Consider the following 16,866-nt stretch of genomic DNA (forward strand, 5'->3'; position numbering starts at 1 on the left):
AGTTATTAATTCAAAATTACATATAAAAGGATAAAATTTCACTTAAGTGTTTTTATTCACAGACTCACTAACTTTAATAAATACTTAATATTTGTGGGGCACTGTGATAAGAACATACATTATTTCATTTATATTTATGACAACCTGGGAAGTTAGTGCTATATATTATTATCCCCACTGTACAAATGAAAAATAGATATTCCTAAGGCACCTCGCACTGCAAGTACAAATACTGCTGATTTTTTTTTTTAAACCTGAAGTTTCTTTAATTAATAAACTGTAAGCAAGTAGCAACAATATATTCCAGGTAACTAAGGTTCAGAAGTTCCATAACTGAATTACATAAGTTTTAGATACCACAAACCTTCACATAAATGCTATTTTATTTAACATGCAAATAGTTCACTGAAGGAGAAAAGAGTTTTAGTCCAGCACTTTAGTCCCTAAGGATCCAGCTGAAAAGCCAGACCAGCCCTTGAACTTTATCAAGATAAATCCCTGGCATCCACTAATCTCCAGAGAGGATCTTCAAATTAGATAAGAGCAAGAATTTTGGCATGGGAATGAACACAAACACCTTTCCTTTCACAAGGGCCCACAACCTGGCAGTCTTTCAGAAAGGTTTCACTCATGAAGCTGTTACTCTAAACTTTCCAGCTATTGCTTGGAAGTTGATAATTCTTAAGATATGAGGAGAGTTGTGATTTCTGACACAGCATTCCTGAGATAAACACATGATCAGAGGGATGCTTTGAAATTCCCAAAGATATCCCACTGGCCAATGGCTACATGAAAAGTTTTTCAAAAGGTGTCTCTTGCTAAAAAAAAGAAGGGGTAAAACAGAGCAGTTTGCTCCCCATCAGACAATATGTTAAATACTTACAGAAAAGTTAAGTTTCATAGAGCATCCTGAAAATGCTATAACCAAAAGTACCTTCTCTTTTCTGCTTTAGTAAAACCCCTTGAAATGTATTACCTAAACACAGTTCATAATCTCATGGAAGGCATGGAATTAATTTCAACACTGTTTAAAATGAAATAAATGCCAAAATAGATAAATTTGACATGTCAAAATTTCTATATGTGCTTTATGAGGCATGTGTAAATGTATCTTTTTTAAAAAAAAATCTAAGCTCCTAAATTTTTGTACCCTGCTTCTTTCATTTAAAAATATATCTTTGATAACATGTGACATCACTACATAGTGTTCTGTCTTTCCCTCTTTAATGGCTGCAAAGTTCAGACCAAGTATCCTTTATCCAAAATGCTTGAGTCCAGAATTGATTCACATTTCAGATTTGTTGGATTTTGGAATATTTACATATACTTAATGAGGTAGCCTGGGGATATGACCCAAGCCTAAAAAAATTCACTTGTGTTTCCTATGTATCTTATACACATAGCCAGAAGGCAATTTTTAAAAATATTTCTAGTGCACCTGTATTTTGACTGTGATCCATCATGAGTCAAGATGTGGAATTTTCCACTGTAGTACTCACGTTGGTGCTCAAAAAGATTGGGATTTTAAAGCATTTTGGAGTTCCTGATTAGGATGTTCAACCTGTATTAATTATATGCATAAAACAAGACATGAAACCAATCCTTCTTAGCTCAGCAACTATATTCACTATTACACAGTAATGCTACAGAACACATGGAGAACATGTCAGACTGCCTAAGTTCAAGTATTAGCTCTAGCATTAACTAGCATAAAAACTGCAAGCTACTTCGTTCTTATGTCTCTGTTTCTTCATGTGTAAAGTAGGGTTAAAAATAGGAATTATCTATTTAATGTATTTAAATTAGAATTTCAAAGAGTAAAAGCTCAATAGTTTTAGTTTAATTGTGAAATTCCTCTTTCAGAAAAGTTTTATAGTTGTATATTTCTTCTGTATAAACTTCCAGAATTTCCATATTTTAATTTTTAATTAACACTATTTGCCTTCTAATAAATTACAGCAATATGCCCTTTAAAAAATAGAAATGTTTCTTCATACCCTCATTAGTAATAGGTATCATTTTTAAAATCCCTTCTCATTTGAAGTGAGGAAAATTATCTTGTGGTCATTTTAATATGCATTTCCTCCTTTATTAGTAATGTAGATATCTTTACATATTAGCAGGGCCCCCCGCACTCCTGTTTCTCCTCCCTTCACACCACCCTTTCTTTCCAGTGCTGGAAACTAAATCCAAAGCCTTGCACATGCTAGGCAAACCACTGACCTACGTCCCCAGTTCCAGAACTTTGTCTCATATAAATTGCCTGTTCCTATCATTTGCCAAGTTTTCTTGCATTTCCATTTTATTGATTTGTTAGTATTATATATATGTACAGGAATGTAATGTTTAAGTGTAAAACATGTTTCAAATTCTTAGTGCCTGAATGTACACGCACACACACACACACACACACACACACACAACCAGAAGGCAGTAGTGACAAACTGTCCCATTAGATATGAGAGCTAAGTTTACATTTATTGAGTGATTTGTTCATGTTATATGTATAAAGATTAATATAAGATTACTAAATCTTCAATAAAATTTCACAGTGATACATATTACTCTGCTTTTTTTCCTCTTTGTTAACTGTATAGTATTATGCTGGTTAGGGATAAGAAAACTTGTCCAAATTCACTAGTAAGTGATAGAGCTAAGACTCACACCCAGTTTTTTTTTTTTTTTTTTTTTTCTAGAGTCAATATTTTAATTCCTATGTTACAAAATCTGTTTTTAAAAGAACTAAAACAGATCAAAAAAGGCATGTGAATCTAGCATCCACTCTATAATGTCACAATATACACACACCTATATCTCAGTAACCTGAAATTCATATTTCGTCAGTCTCATCATTCCAGTGCATTTACCTAACCTTTTTTTTTTTTTTCCACATAAGGGAGTTTATTAGGCAAACAGTGTCTCTCTGCAGGGTAATAGAGAAAATGAGAGGAAAAGAGAGAGAGTACGCGCACACATGTGCAAGAGAGAGAGTGAAATGGAGGAGAGAGCATGAAAGTGAGGAGGAGAGAGAGCCATTTACCTAACCTTTAAGCAGAGGGAAGAAGGGACAAGATGACACAGGATGATGGCACACAGACTACAGTAAAGTTATATATTCCCTGTTCTTTCTGAAGGGAAGGGAAGGGAAGGGAAGGGAAGGGAAGGGAAGGGAAGGGAAGGGAAGGGAAGGGAAGGGAAGGGAAGGGAAGGGAAGGGAAGGGGAGAAAGGAAGAAATGACAACCTAATAGAGGAAAAAGACTAACTAAAAACAACAGCACTACAGAGTCCAACAACAAGCATGAAAAATAGTGGGATGGATTCATAAAGAAAAAGTTAAATGGTGATGGGAACATGTCAAAAGAAGTCAAGAAGAAGGAAACCCCACTAGTCAAATCAGAGACAATCTGAGCATCCACTTAAATAATAACAAAAGATTATAAACCACTGAATAAAATAGGAAACTCTCAAGATCCTAAAATGAACAAACTGGAAATCTTATGAGGATGATGGATTTTTATAGTATTTTTTCACAAGGAATCCTTAGTAGTACAGAAACATAGAAAATGCCATTTCAATTAGTGACTAGAGTGAGCATCATGGGTAATAAGATACAGTCACACACCATTCAACAGGATGCAACCAAAAATACTGTCAAGATGCATTAACCTGAATTTAATTCTGAGGAAACCTCAGAAGAAATCTGCATTAAGGGACATTCTAAAAATGACTAAGCTATAATCTTCTAAAGTGCAAGATCATTAAATTCAGGAGAAGAATGAGGAACTATTCTTCCAGATTGAAAGAGAAAAAAGGAACACAATTACTAAACACAACATGTAATTCTGAACAAGATCCTTGTACTATAAAGAATGTTATTGAGACAACTGTTAAAAACTGGAAGGTGTTTGAAGATTAAAAGATGGTATTATATCAATGGTAATTTCCTTATTTAGATAAATGTACTAGTCATGTAAAAACCATACAATAAAATATTAAGAGGTGATGGAACATCATATTGGCAATTTAATGGCTTGGAAAACTAAAAGTTCTTTGTGCTAGAACTTTTCAGTAAGTTAAAGCTTGTTCCCAGATTAAAATGTTGATTTAAAAAATATATGTTTAATAACTAAAATATATGTGAGAGGTAGAATCTAAGAAAATTTCATAATATATAACGAAAATGTTCATCAGTGGAATGAATCAGACATAAGTTTACTATGTTCATATATAAATACACCACCAGTGAAACCTCACATTATAGACAACCAAAAGAATGGGATCCTAATCAGAATAAGATGTACTCCATGTATGTCATGTTAAAATACACTCCACTGTCATGTATACCTAAAAAACTAAACAAATAATAAAGAAAATGTTCAGGTAAACCAGAAAAAGGGTTTTCAGAGCAAGAGAATCAACAAAGTTGGGAATCTGCAGTCAGCTTGCTCAAGCTGTCAGGTCTCTTGTTAAATTTCTGAGTCTGTGGGAATCCAGATTCCCAGCTCCCCAACCCCCCAAAACTAGCTAGTACTGCCAGCAAGGGAGTGATAGGTAGCCATTTGTAAGTTACAACCAAGAAAAGAGTTAATTTACACACAACTAATAATCTTATAGGTATGTAAATAAATAAAAATTTGAAATGCTTATAAAATTAAGATCAAAACATCTCTTGCTGGGCTGGGGAGATAGCTCAGCTGGTAGAGTGCTTGCCTCGCAAGCACAAGGCCCTGAGTTTGATCCCCATTACCGCAAAAAAAAAAAAAAAAAAAAAAATCTCTTGCTAACGTTAAAGCTACAAAACTTAGCAGATTTAAAATGAATTCCTGTTTACCTTTAAAATTTATAAATGTAAGCATACAAAAACAAAAGACTATTTACACTACCTGTCAAAAGATCTGAACTGCACAGGTTGTTCAACAGACAGATCACCAAGAGCACCAAGGCAGGCTGGTGGCAGAAGGGCAGGGTCCACTGTGACTCCATCTGCTGGTATGTTAACCAAGCTTCGGAGAATGTCCTTCACATTAACATTTTTTGAAATGGGAACTGAGGGTGTTGCCTTGTTATCCAATTCATTTCCTCCATCATTTTTGGTCTCCTGAGATTTATTGACTTCTAATGAAAGAGTACACAGCACCTCGCTGATTGCGTCTGGACCTGCACTAACACCCAGAGGTACTGTTGGAGAAGTTACATACACACTGCTTCCTAAACCAGCAGCTGTTTCCTCCCCAATGCCTGAGTCTCTCCGTCGAGAAGATGATGTGCTTTCCACTGATTCTTCAATGGATGATGGAGTTAAAGGGTTAAGTGCTTCAGGTGTGCTTTCCATATCTTACCCAGAAACAGAAGAAAAAGAATAAATTAGAAATACTTTTAAACAGGCATACTCAATGCCAATAGCCATCTATTATTTTAAGTTATGAAATATGCCATGTTCTATAAAGCAAAAACTAATTACAAAATCTATAAAATATTCTCAATGAATGAACCTATAATCATAATAGATGGGATAACAAAACAAATAACAAAATATCTGCAAAATCCTTCCAAAGTGATCATGACATACCAATGGGGAGCAACACAAAACTGAAAGCCACTGATATATAAGAAAAAGTCCAAAATCCTTGGGATAAAGTAAAAACCTCTACCTCACAGGTGGTTTCTACTATGGCAAAACTTGTTACTGCCCTCCTATGTGCATGAACAATTCAATCGTCCTTAAAATCCAGTTTGACAAAGGGCATCCCCTTCTTACTCTAAGTTTCAATCCTTCAGTCAGGCTTCCAACTATTCCAACAAAAATACTCTTATGAAGATCACCACAAACCCAGATCTTGCTAAATACAATGGGTGCTTCTCATTCCTAATACTACTTGACAAAACAAGTACCTGATTGTTCTAATTTGATAATAATTCTTCACTTGGCTTCCAGGATGCCATACTCTTTTTGGTTTTTCTTCTACAACTCTAGTTCTTACTTCTTAACTTTGTTCACTTCTTTTTCTCCCTAACATATTAGGTTGGAGGAACCTAGGGCTCAGTCCTTGATCCTCTGAGTCCTTGGTACTCCTCTCTCTACTTATATTCCCTGAGTGATCTCATCCACTCTCAACATCCTCTCATACCTCTACATCTCACCACCAACACACAGATGTTAAAAAAAAAAAAAAAAACCCTCAGAGTATATCAACTGTCTATTCCAAATCTTCTATATCAAAAGACATCTCAACTCGGCATGCTAAAAACAGAATTTTTTGTCTTTCCCTGAAAATCTGTTTCATCTTTAGTCTACACCACCATACCTTGTAAATTTACATGAAAACTTCTTATCTTTTTCATAACACACATCTAATGGTTTAAAATTCTGTTTCTCTGTCCCCAAAACATATCCAGACTCTGATTGCTTCTCTTTATCATCACAGCTGCCATTCCAGTTCAATCCACCATCACCTCTTGCCTGGATGACTATACTATCCTCCAACTGATTCTGGAAGGCAATTACTGTAATGATCCTACTCCCCCATGATTCCTGCTATTCACCATCTTGAGAAGTCCTTAAATCTAAGCAGGACCTCACTTACTTTAGCCAACAGAATGTGACAGAAGTAGCACTGAGTCAGTTCTGGGTCAAAGTTTGAAGAAGGTCTGGAAATGTTAGTAGTCCCAGAATCCCTGTTGATTTCTGAGTTATCCTACTGAAGAGAACATGTGGAGAGACCACATGGAAACAGAAAGGTCTTCCAAACTAATGGAAGAAAGCAAGGAATTAAGTTAACCATGTCAAGGCCCCAGCTACAGTGGGAACTCAATGGCTTCAGTCAGCCAGCCTCAACTACTGGAATCATCTCATCAGACACTAACTAGATGAACAGAGAAGTCATCTCAGACTTTCCAGACCTAGCAAACATCATACAGAGCAGGGAAGAACCTCCCTACCATGCTCTACCAAATGTAATGCTCAGAAATATGAAGACAGGACAAAGGTAGTAGAAGTTTTAAGTCACTGAGCTCCAAGGTAATGTGTTACACAGCAATACTTAGACAAAACACTGATTTTTTTTCTTGCCTTTAGTGGGTATCCTCAACACAGAATCCAAAGTGTTACTTTCAAAAGCCTGAGTCAGTTTTAATTCCTAAACTCAAAATCCTACAATGATTCCTCTTTCCTCATTAAAAAAAAAATCTACACACCATCTTTCTTAGTCACTCCTGATACTTTTATCCTATTCATTATCTTTTTTATTTTTAGCATTCTACAACCTTCTAAAATACTAAACAATTTATTTATTACATATACATAGTTTTATCTCCTCCCACTAGAAGACCCAGGAAGGCAAAGTTTTCCTTCCTACTTTGTTCGTTAATATACTCAACTACATAGGATATACAGAATGAGCATCTACTGAATAAATAAAATGCTTCCTTTTTAAGGTGGTATCTAGTTCTATAACAGAAATAGCTACTTATCTAATTATACTTATTTAACTTACAGCTACTTTTAAAAGTCCAATAATTATCATTATTCATTAAATCCATCATGTTAGTCTTCTAAAAGAATATGAATTAGTTCCACTTCACAAATTTAAACTATTTGTAAAGGATAACATTTAGTCACTTACCTTTTAATTAGATGATACATTTAAAAAACAAAATATTATCTTCCAATTGCAATTAATTATGATACTTAAAATATTTAGTTATTTATTAATAAAATAAATGTAGGCTCTCATTTTGTATATAAATGAATTTAAATTCTCAAATCAATATTTTAACTAGGTAAAGTTTTACTTGAACTTTAGCTACCAGGGAATAAAATATGGAAACTTACCAGGGAGTGATGAATTCCCATTTTCATTACCAGTTTCCTTAAATGCCTGGCTATGCCTTTCATTTTGGGGTTCCAAAATGTCTCTATACTTTGAGACCATAAGGACAGAGATAAAGTATACCACAGCCAGAGCTAAGAATTGAGCTTGTTTGCTATCCTCCTAGGAAAAATAAAAGTAGTTTTTTATGGCACTACTATACAACATGTTTTGATTTTATTTCACATGATAAATTTAAATATAAACATGTTCATACCCTTATAATATTATAGAAAACAATACTTTAGTATTTATATAATAATTTAATGAATGTATTAATAAACTTACCTGAGAAAATATTAGGCAAACTCTTGGAATAATAATTTTAAGTGAGTTTTTATACTTTAAACAACAAAAGAGAAAACCTAGATCACCTTTAAAACTTAAGTACTTCAATCTGAAGAGATACGTCATAGCATAATTTATAAGCAAAATCAGGTAGCAATTACAACTACAAGGATAAGTAATATTTTTACTTTTAATCATATGTATTTAAATATGTAAAACAGCCCAGTACCAGCTACACTAAAAGACAAACATCAGAGAAAAAAAAAGTGAAGTAATCAAATACAGACCAGGATGCCAAAAGAAATCGTGGGAGTATTTTAAATAGTGCAGATATTCATGTATCCAGGACTGAAAACATCTGCCACAAGAAAAGAACAAACTATTCTGACCTCTAAAAGGGGCCAGGCTTGATTCTAGCTCTGTAGATTACCCACCTCTGTTTATCAACAACTTCTGTACCTAATTCAATTCCCCATCTTCAAGAGGACCCTATGTACATCACTATTCTAGTAACGTTTCAAAATAGGCTTGGGCATGGGTTGTGGCTCAGCAGTAGAGTTCTTGCCTGGCATTTGTGAGGCACTGGGTTCAATTCTCAGCACCACATATGAATAAATGAATAAAATAAAGGTCTATCAACATCTAAACAATTTTTTTTTAAAAAAATTAGGCTTGAATCTAACTATTTTAAACAAAAAATTCAAATTTGTCTATTAAATCCTGAAAACTAAAGGTACCTCCAGTAGTAGGTCAGTTTAGAATAAGAAAACAGAGGGCTGGGGATCTGGCTCAGTGGTAGAGTACTCGTTTAGCATATACAAGGCCACAAGTTTTATTTTCTAACGAATATATACAAATTAATGGCACAAATATGATTAAAACAATAATTAACTACTGCAAAAGTTTTAGACAAAATTTCGGGAAAAAAAAAAAAAAAAAAATGAAGTATCAGGTTCTCTCTTAACACGAAGCAATCCTGAAGCACATTTGAAACCTAACAAAATCTATAGTATCTTGTTGGTTCGTGTGTAACAACTTCTTAGTCTTGGTGGAAAAGATACGAACATTTTTCCTTTTTCACTAACATCCCTTTTGTGAAGATATGCCTGTATTTCTCTCACAAAAATCTGCCATAAGTGCTACTGATGATATTGCCATTTAAAAATGTAAGGCAAAGGGGCTGGGGATTGTGGCTCAGTGGTAGAGCACTTGTCTAGCGTGTGTGAGGCACCGGGTTCAAGTCTCAGCAATAAATAAATAAAGGTCCATCAACAACTTAAAAAAAAAAAAATTACAGAAAAATGTAGGGAAAAAAAAGTAGGCAAAACATTTACTTGGTCTTAACTTCTTAATCAGTTATGAATTATACATACATATTTAAATTCTTACTTACCCCATCAAATTCCCTAGATGCTTAACTCATTTCCACCTCTTACTAATTGAGTAATCTTAAGCAAAAATTTAACCTCATTTGGCAATCTTACTCATAGCATTATTATGAGAATTAAATGATAGGATGATGTAAATGAAGCATTCAGTACTGTAAAAATTCACAACAAGTATTCAGTAAGTACTAAGCAGTGATAATGAACATGAAAAATTGAGGTTGTCAAGTTCACAAGAAATATATACATTAAAAAATATATTTAGAGCATCCAGTATTAAATATACAGTGAATTAGTTTAAAAAATGATAAAAGTCCCAGGGCTGGTGAGTGAGATTACAAATGATTTTTATTTTCATCTTAATACCTTATATATAAAATGTTAAACTTTCACATGAAGCTAGGTGTGGTGGCACACACCTATAATCCCAGCAACTCTGAAGAATGAGGCAGGAGTACCCAAGTTCAAGGCCAGCCTTAACAACTTAGCAAACACTCAATAACTTAGTAAGACGCTGTCTCAAAGTAAACATAATAAGGGTTGGAGATATAGCTCAATGGTACAGCACCCCCAGGTTCAATACCCAGTACCATGAAAAAATAAATAAATCGTCATGAAAATCATCCATTTACTATATCTAAATGAATTAAACCAAAATTATTCTCATCTTTCAAAAACTAAAAATACATGAAGAGTAACATTTCATCACATACTTTTTTATCACATTAATATACCTCTGAGGGAAAAATATACAATGTTCAGTAAAATAATATAATACTCAGAAATTGAACATTTTGTTACATTTTAACACATGGGTTCTTGGAATAAGGCTGCTTGACCAAGTGACTCTAACACTCTGTGCCCCAGATTCCTCATCTATAAAATGAAAATTATGAAACAGCTCAAGAAGTTTCCGGGCCTCCTCAGAATATATGAATCCCTGAGGTGCTTACTATGAAATGCTACATTATTTTATCATTACTCTGACATGTTAGCTCCATTTATTTAGATAATTCTGTCTAACAGTCTAAGATTCTCAAATCATTGTTAAGAGATCTGGCCTTCCTTTCTCTATTGAACTATTTTATATCACAAAGAGTTTTTACTCTAGCACTTTCAGCTCGGGAGGGAGAAAATACGTATCAGTTAAGACAGTACTTGAAGGAAATATTTTAACTTACTATGTCTCTGAAAACAACTGCCCTGAGTCGATTAATATCCATGTCTTGCAGGAGCCTGTCAAGATCTCTTACTGGAGATATACCACCCGTCACAATGTCCACTGGACTCTATTTCAAAAATTTTAAAAAATTAAAAAATTATACACACACACACACACACACACACACACACACACACACTACACAGATGTTTCTTTAAAAATAAACACAGTATTCCAAGAATGAAAAAAGCATGCTAAAACGTTCTTTTTTTCCATACTTTTTTTTTCTTTTGGGGGGAGTGAGGGGAATATACAGGGGGAAATTATGTGGGAAAATTGACATATTTGAAAAAAGAAGGTATCACAGAAACAAGAAAAGTAAACATTTGGAAAAGCAAAGAAGATTAAGTATAAGCAAATCTGTACTGTATATTCAAACACAAACATTTGAATGTTATGCTCACATACTAAAATAACTATTTTAAGATCTGTCACATTTATTTAACTTTAGGTTGAGATGAACAAATTAATTTAAGATCTTAATTGTGAAATATGAGTAGGCTTTTTTGAAAATGACGATTCTGTATGCTCACCTTTGCTGCAGATTTCCCCAAAGGAACCAGGCTTGATGTTGTTTTCAGGCCTTTCCCTGTATCTCCCCTAGCTTTCAGCTGTAAATGTTGTTGACATTCTAAGCAATTCCTTACTGCCACTGCACACACTGTCATTGGTTTTAAGAAAAGATTAAGAAAGAAAATAAAACCATATTTAAGATTATGGAACTAATACAAATCATCTTGTATATAACGTGATTTACACAGACTTTACTTGAAATGGACTGTCTTCGGCAAATTCCTAAAACATCCCTACATGCTCAGTGTTTGTTGTCTGATTTTGTTTCCTGTCATAAGGGCCAGTTCAGATCTAGGAAGGCAGTGCAGCCTAGTAAGCTATACTGTTTGAGTCTGCTGAAAGGAAATCAGTAATTTTTTTTTTTTTTCAACTATGGTATTGGGGATGCCTCCCCAAGTCAAGTTCAGGAAACTTAATAATAGGTTACTGTTTCACAGATCTCACCTAATCTAACTGGGTCAACCTTTTATTAAGAAATGGGGAAGAAAATATTTGAAATAACAGTGGAAGAAACAGAACAAGTCACATTGCCATTGACTAGTTGCAGTATAATAATCTTCAATACCTTCATTGAAATCAAATGATAAAATTGGAAATTTTCATGTTTTTTCTATATTGTATCATTGGAAGATGATATTAATAGAGACTGATAGTGTAGCATTTAAGCTTTATAGGGTATAGCATTTAATGGCTTTCATTAATAGTGCTTTAGAAGGTGGGGAAACAGAAAAGGGAATCTGATTTAATACAGAGTCTACAATTTAGAGTTCCTTTCTAGAGCTACCACCAACCAATTACTCAGATTATTTTGCAGTTGGTTGGTTTGTAGTTTTTTGGCTTTCTTGGTACTGAGGATTAAACCCAGGGATGCTTTACCACAGAGCCACATCCCCAGCCCTTCTTATTTTTGTTTTGAGGCAGGGTCTTATTAAGTTGTGTAGGGCCTTACTAAATTGCTAAGGCCGATCTCAAATTTGAAATCTTCCTGCCTCAACCTCCAGAGTCACTGGGATTACAGGCATGCGCCACTGCACCCAGTGTGGTTACTCAGATTATTTAGAAATTAATTTTGAATTTTCAGTGATGAATTAGGTCATGCACACATGACTATGATTTGCATGATATCATGTAATCATCTCAATTTCCAATCCAATCTATAGTACTCAAGGTATATGAAATGAAGAAAGGTGGGGGAACAAATTAGGGACAAAATAGCAAACTTAAGTGAGAAGGTTAAATGCCACTATCAAACACAACTAGCAGACATAAAAATTTAAAAAGGAAAGTATTTAGAAAGAGAGCAATGAAAGGTGAAAGAAAGGGAGAGAAGAAAGAGAGATGACATGGAATATAATTTTGATCGAATCTAGTTATTAGGCCCTGTTAAAAAAAAAAAAAAAAAAAAAAACACTCTGTACTACTACTTTGGGCACAGACTACATAAAATCAAAGTTGGGTCTGTATTATAAAGTTAAAACCACACCAGATTTCCTACTGTAAACCAATCTCAGGAGCACAGGTTATTCTTGTTGCCATCTACCTTCTAACCACAAATCTCAGGAAAAAAACATGAATGTGGGGCTGGGGTTGTTGCTCAGTGGTAGAGTACTTGCCTAGCACGTTTTTATAAGGAAAGCACTGGGTTGGATCCTCAGCACCACATAAAAATAAATAAAAAAAACGTTCTGTGTCATCTACAACTAAAAATTAAAAAAAAAAAAAAAAAAAAAAAAAAAAAACAAGAATGAAAAGACCAGGAATCAAAACATCGGAATTGTTTCCCTAGTTTACCACACTCTACTAAGTGACCCTGGACAAGTCCCTTTCCATGTCAAATCATGTGCAAGAAGAAATGTTGCTGGAGTCTACCAAATCATCTCTTGATTCTTTTCTAAAGCTATGAAAATTAGAAAGAACAGAGTATTGCCCTAGTTTCTGAATTTGAATAGAATGAAGCTTTGCCAGTGTAGTCTTGTATTTTTAATTGTAGAAATGTAGGGAAAGTGGAAAGGTTTTTAAAATGGCATATGCAAAAGTAATAAAGTCTAAATATTTTAATTATATTGCTAATAGAAAGTTGTAAAAAGTAGTATACTACAAAAGAAAGAATAGTCACATTAGTTCAGAAAAAATATATTCAAATTCCAATATGACCAAATGTAGACTTCAAATTTGTTTCCTAATTTATCTGATCTATAATCTTCTCAATAATAAAAAGAACAAAATGACTATCATCTCAATTTAAAAATCAGAACCAACCACAAGTAAATGATAGCTTCCATTTTATATTCACAATTTGAATCTCTTAATTAAAATTTTAAAATAATTATTATAAATTGTCATGCCAATTTCCTTAGAGAATTCTAATTCTAAAAACACTCTGAATGGCATTTTGAATAAAAATAGTATATGTACAAAAAAATCTAATTGAGTATTTATTAGTGATAACATGCTAAATATGGAAAAATATTTCATTAACTAATTGAGTTTTCTGCTGCTGTTATATTTTCATAGGTGCCTTATTTCTGACCTGTTTATATATGGTCATGCTTCTTAAGAATTTGCTTCCATTTCTTGGACTGCCACACTATGTCATCTTCTCTCCATTTAATAAGAAAGTCATTCAACAAAGTCTCAGTATTTACAATTCAGTTTGTTATTTATAACTAGTTATAGGAAATCTTAGGCAAAGAAAAAACATCACTTTGTATATTTTTACTTTCACCTAAGGAAGAATTGCTTCCAGGTAAACAGATTTAATGATTCTATTAACTGCTTTAACAAATTACCAGAGCTTATTTGAATAAAGGCTGTACTTGATATTCCAATTCAGAAACACACTTGTCACTCAAATGTGTTTGCAAGAAAGGAGAAACCAGCGTCATATGGGAACTGGGAGACAAGTAGAGGCCTCATCTCAGATCTATATGATCTAACCTGCATTTTAACAGGATGCTCGCCTAAGTCTCAAAATTTGAGAAGCACTACTTTGAAGCAAAAGAGGTGAGGGAGAAGAGGGAATGTGGTCAGAATCCCCTTGGTATATTGTTTAAATTATGCCCCTCTCCTAATACCTAACCTGCCAACTACCACTATGCATTACACACTAAAAAATCAACATAGACAACATGGCTGGCACGTATCTTCAACAAAAGAAAGATAATTTTCAAAGTAATGTCTGAGTTATCAAAAACTATTAAGTTCCTAACTAATGGTTTAAAATAACTCACCTAGTCGGAGACACTGCCGCAAAATACCTCCAGATGACATATTTTTTTCAGCTTCAATTTCAGTGAAGCCAAGAGAACTTGCAAATATAAGCACATCCACAAGGCTAATTAGCCTCTGCAAAAATGTCACAGAGGCTTCTATGGAAAGGCCTTGAGTAGGTTCAATATTCTCCAGTTCATGCTATAAGGAATAAAATTTGACATTTACATCAAAATTCTGACAAAAATCTAATTTTACCAGATATATTTCCCAAATTTCTAAATTTGATAAAAAGTCAGTCAGGCGTTCAGAAATGTAGTACAACAGAGTGATTTACTTATTTCATCTAAAAAAAGAAGGGCAATGGGAACATTCAGGAGAAATACTGTCAATCATTTTCTTCACTAGCTGACTCATACCTAAGAAATCAACACTAATTTTAATCTTGTCATTCCTGGAACAAATTCTAAAAATCCTTCCAGGTAACTGCAAAAGATTTTGGTGCTTTTGATGTACAGCATCTATGGTGCATAGTAACCACCACATTCAAGTTTTAATCAATAAGGATGCATAATACTCATATTTTCACACTAAATGTATGTAGTAGTTAGGTCCTTACTGTAGCCGATGTAGCAGCTGAAAGCAATGGCAGTATACCCCCGCAAGCCATAACCATATTGTCCATCACTTGAGAGACGAGATGAATTGTGTTGTGTACAAAGATGACATTATCACTGCTATTCACGAAGTCCATAACTGTCTTTGTTGAATGGCTGTCCAAAGATAAATGATGTTTACTGATAAAGCTAAACAAAGGAAATCACAGTTTGCTACTTGAGGAATGATAAGAAGGTATTTTGATTCATCTTCAAAACTGAGGAAAGGCAATGATGTAGCGAGTATTTTGGGGTATACCCTTCCTCAGAAGTAAACCATTCTATGTCAGCGGGTACCATCCATGTTCTCCTTTGGTTCTGAAACATAAACACTATTCATTTTATATTTGACTTAAAAAATTGAATGAAATTATCCTTACTAAGAAGTAATGTGGCAAAAATAAGGAGATAAATGGTGCTAAATGTGTCATAAAATTAATTTTCTACTAACATTTTTTTAGGTAAAGCCACAAAATGCTTTTAAATAGTCAGATACAAATAAAAATAAACACATCAGGCTCTGTTAAAAATATAAATCATACAGGGTATAGGGGTGCAAGGAGTGGTTCAGGAGGCTGAGGAAGAGGATTTCAAGTCATCAACTCACTGAGACCCTGTCTCAAAAATAAAAAGGGCTGGGGACATAGCTCTATGGTAAAGCACCACTTAATTCAATCCCCAGTACCATAAAGAAAAAAAAGCCATAAAAAATAAATAAAATTATAAATCATACAGTGAAAAATAATATGAGATACACAAATTTCTTATGCAAAAGACATGGAAAATGTTATACTTAAATCTTAATTATTTGGGGGCTGGAGTTGTGGCTCAGTGGTAGAATGCTTGCCTGGAATGTGCAAGGCTCTGGGTTTGATACTTAGCACCACAAATAAATAAATATAAAAGATCCATTGACAACTAAAAAAAAATTTTTTTTTAAATCTTAATTATTTTGTAGTACATCTAGTAATAATCCCACATGGTAGAACTACATTCTGGTAAAGTGCATGCTATAAAATATGCTACAGGAAATTTTCAGCAATTTTTTAAAAGAAAATTCTCTACCATATTCTTGTGATCCAAACAGGGATTCCATTCTTATAATAGAAAATAAGAGTTTACTCAATAAAACCTTACCATAAAACATTTTATATTCTACTTTTTTAACCAAATATCTAAAATTAATTGCAAAATATTTATATAAATTTCTTTGAAAACAAAGAGTAAGATTAATACATATATTCTATAGTAAACATATAGACAAACCTTCTCCACATCTGTATATCTGTTTCTATGGAAAATAAGAGATCAGTGAGCAAACGCTGATGCATTTGAGACCACTTGAACTCAGGAATACGAAACAGAGCAGATCTGGAATCCCTCCTTTGACCATCAACTACATCTGGGGCTGTTCCTCGTCCTTGCTGCTCCTGTTGCCTTGATACCTAATACAGAAAATTTTTAAAGTAATAAAATGCATTCAACTTCAAAGAAAAGCATTGGTAAAGAATTTAGTAACTTCAATGCAATTCATCTAACAAATATTAAAATTTTAAAACCAAAAGAACAGAATTAGAGAGAAAAAATTATCATTAGAAAAATGAATAACATTAGTATTTCAGTACATTTTAAAGCAGTTATCAAAACTGCTAAACTACTATAG

The 16,866-nt window shown here is 33.6% G+C and overlaps 1 protein-coding gene across 4 annotated transcripts in view; it reads right to left on the reverse strand.

Annotated features, from left to right (window-relative positions):
- The window catches only part of LRBA (LPS responsive beige-like anchor protein), a 723,813-nt gene that overhangs the window by 507,766 nt on the left and 199,181 nt on the right, over positions 1-16,866 (reverse strand). For all 4 annotated transcript variants that reach the window (XM_079154183.1, XM_079154182.1, XM_079154184.1 and 1 more), the window contains exons 24-30: positions 16,470-16,648; positions 15,167-15,320; positions 14,568-14,748; positions 11,298-11,425; positions 10,724-10,831; positions 7,833-7,992; positions 4,885-5,335 (exon numbers count right to left, since the gene is read on the reverse strand). In XM_079154183.1, coding sequence (XP_079010309.1) covers positions 4,885-5,335; positions 7,833-7,992; positions 10,724-10,831; positions 11,298-11,425; positions 14,568-14,748; positions 15,167-15,320; positions 16,470-16,648 — 1,361 coding nt within the window. The remainder of the gene's footprint in view (positions 1-4,884; positions 5,336-7,832; positions 7,993-10,723; positions 10,832-11,297; positions 11,426-14,567; positions 14,749-15,166; positions 15,321-16,469; positions 16,649-16,866) is intronic.

The sequence above is a fragment of the Sciurus vulgaris genome (genome assembly GCF_902686455.1).
Source record: "Sciurus vulgaris genome assembly, chromosome: 9".
Lineage (NCBI taxonomy): Eukaryota > Metazoa > Chordata > Mammalia > Rodentia > Sciuridae > Sciurus > Sciurus vulgaris.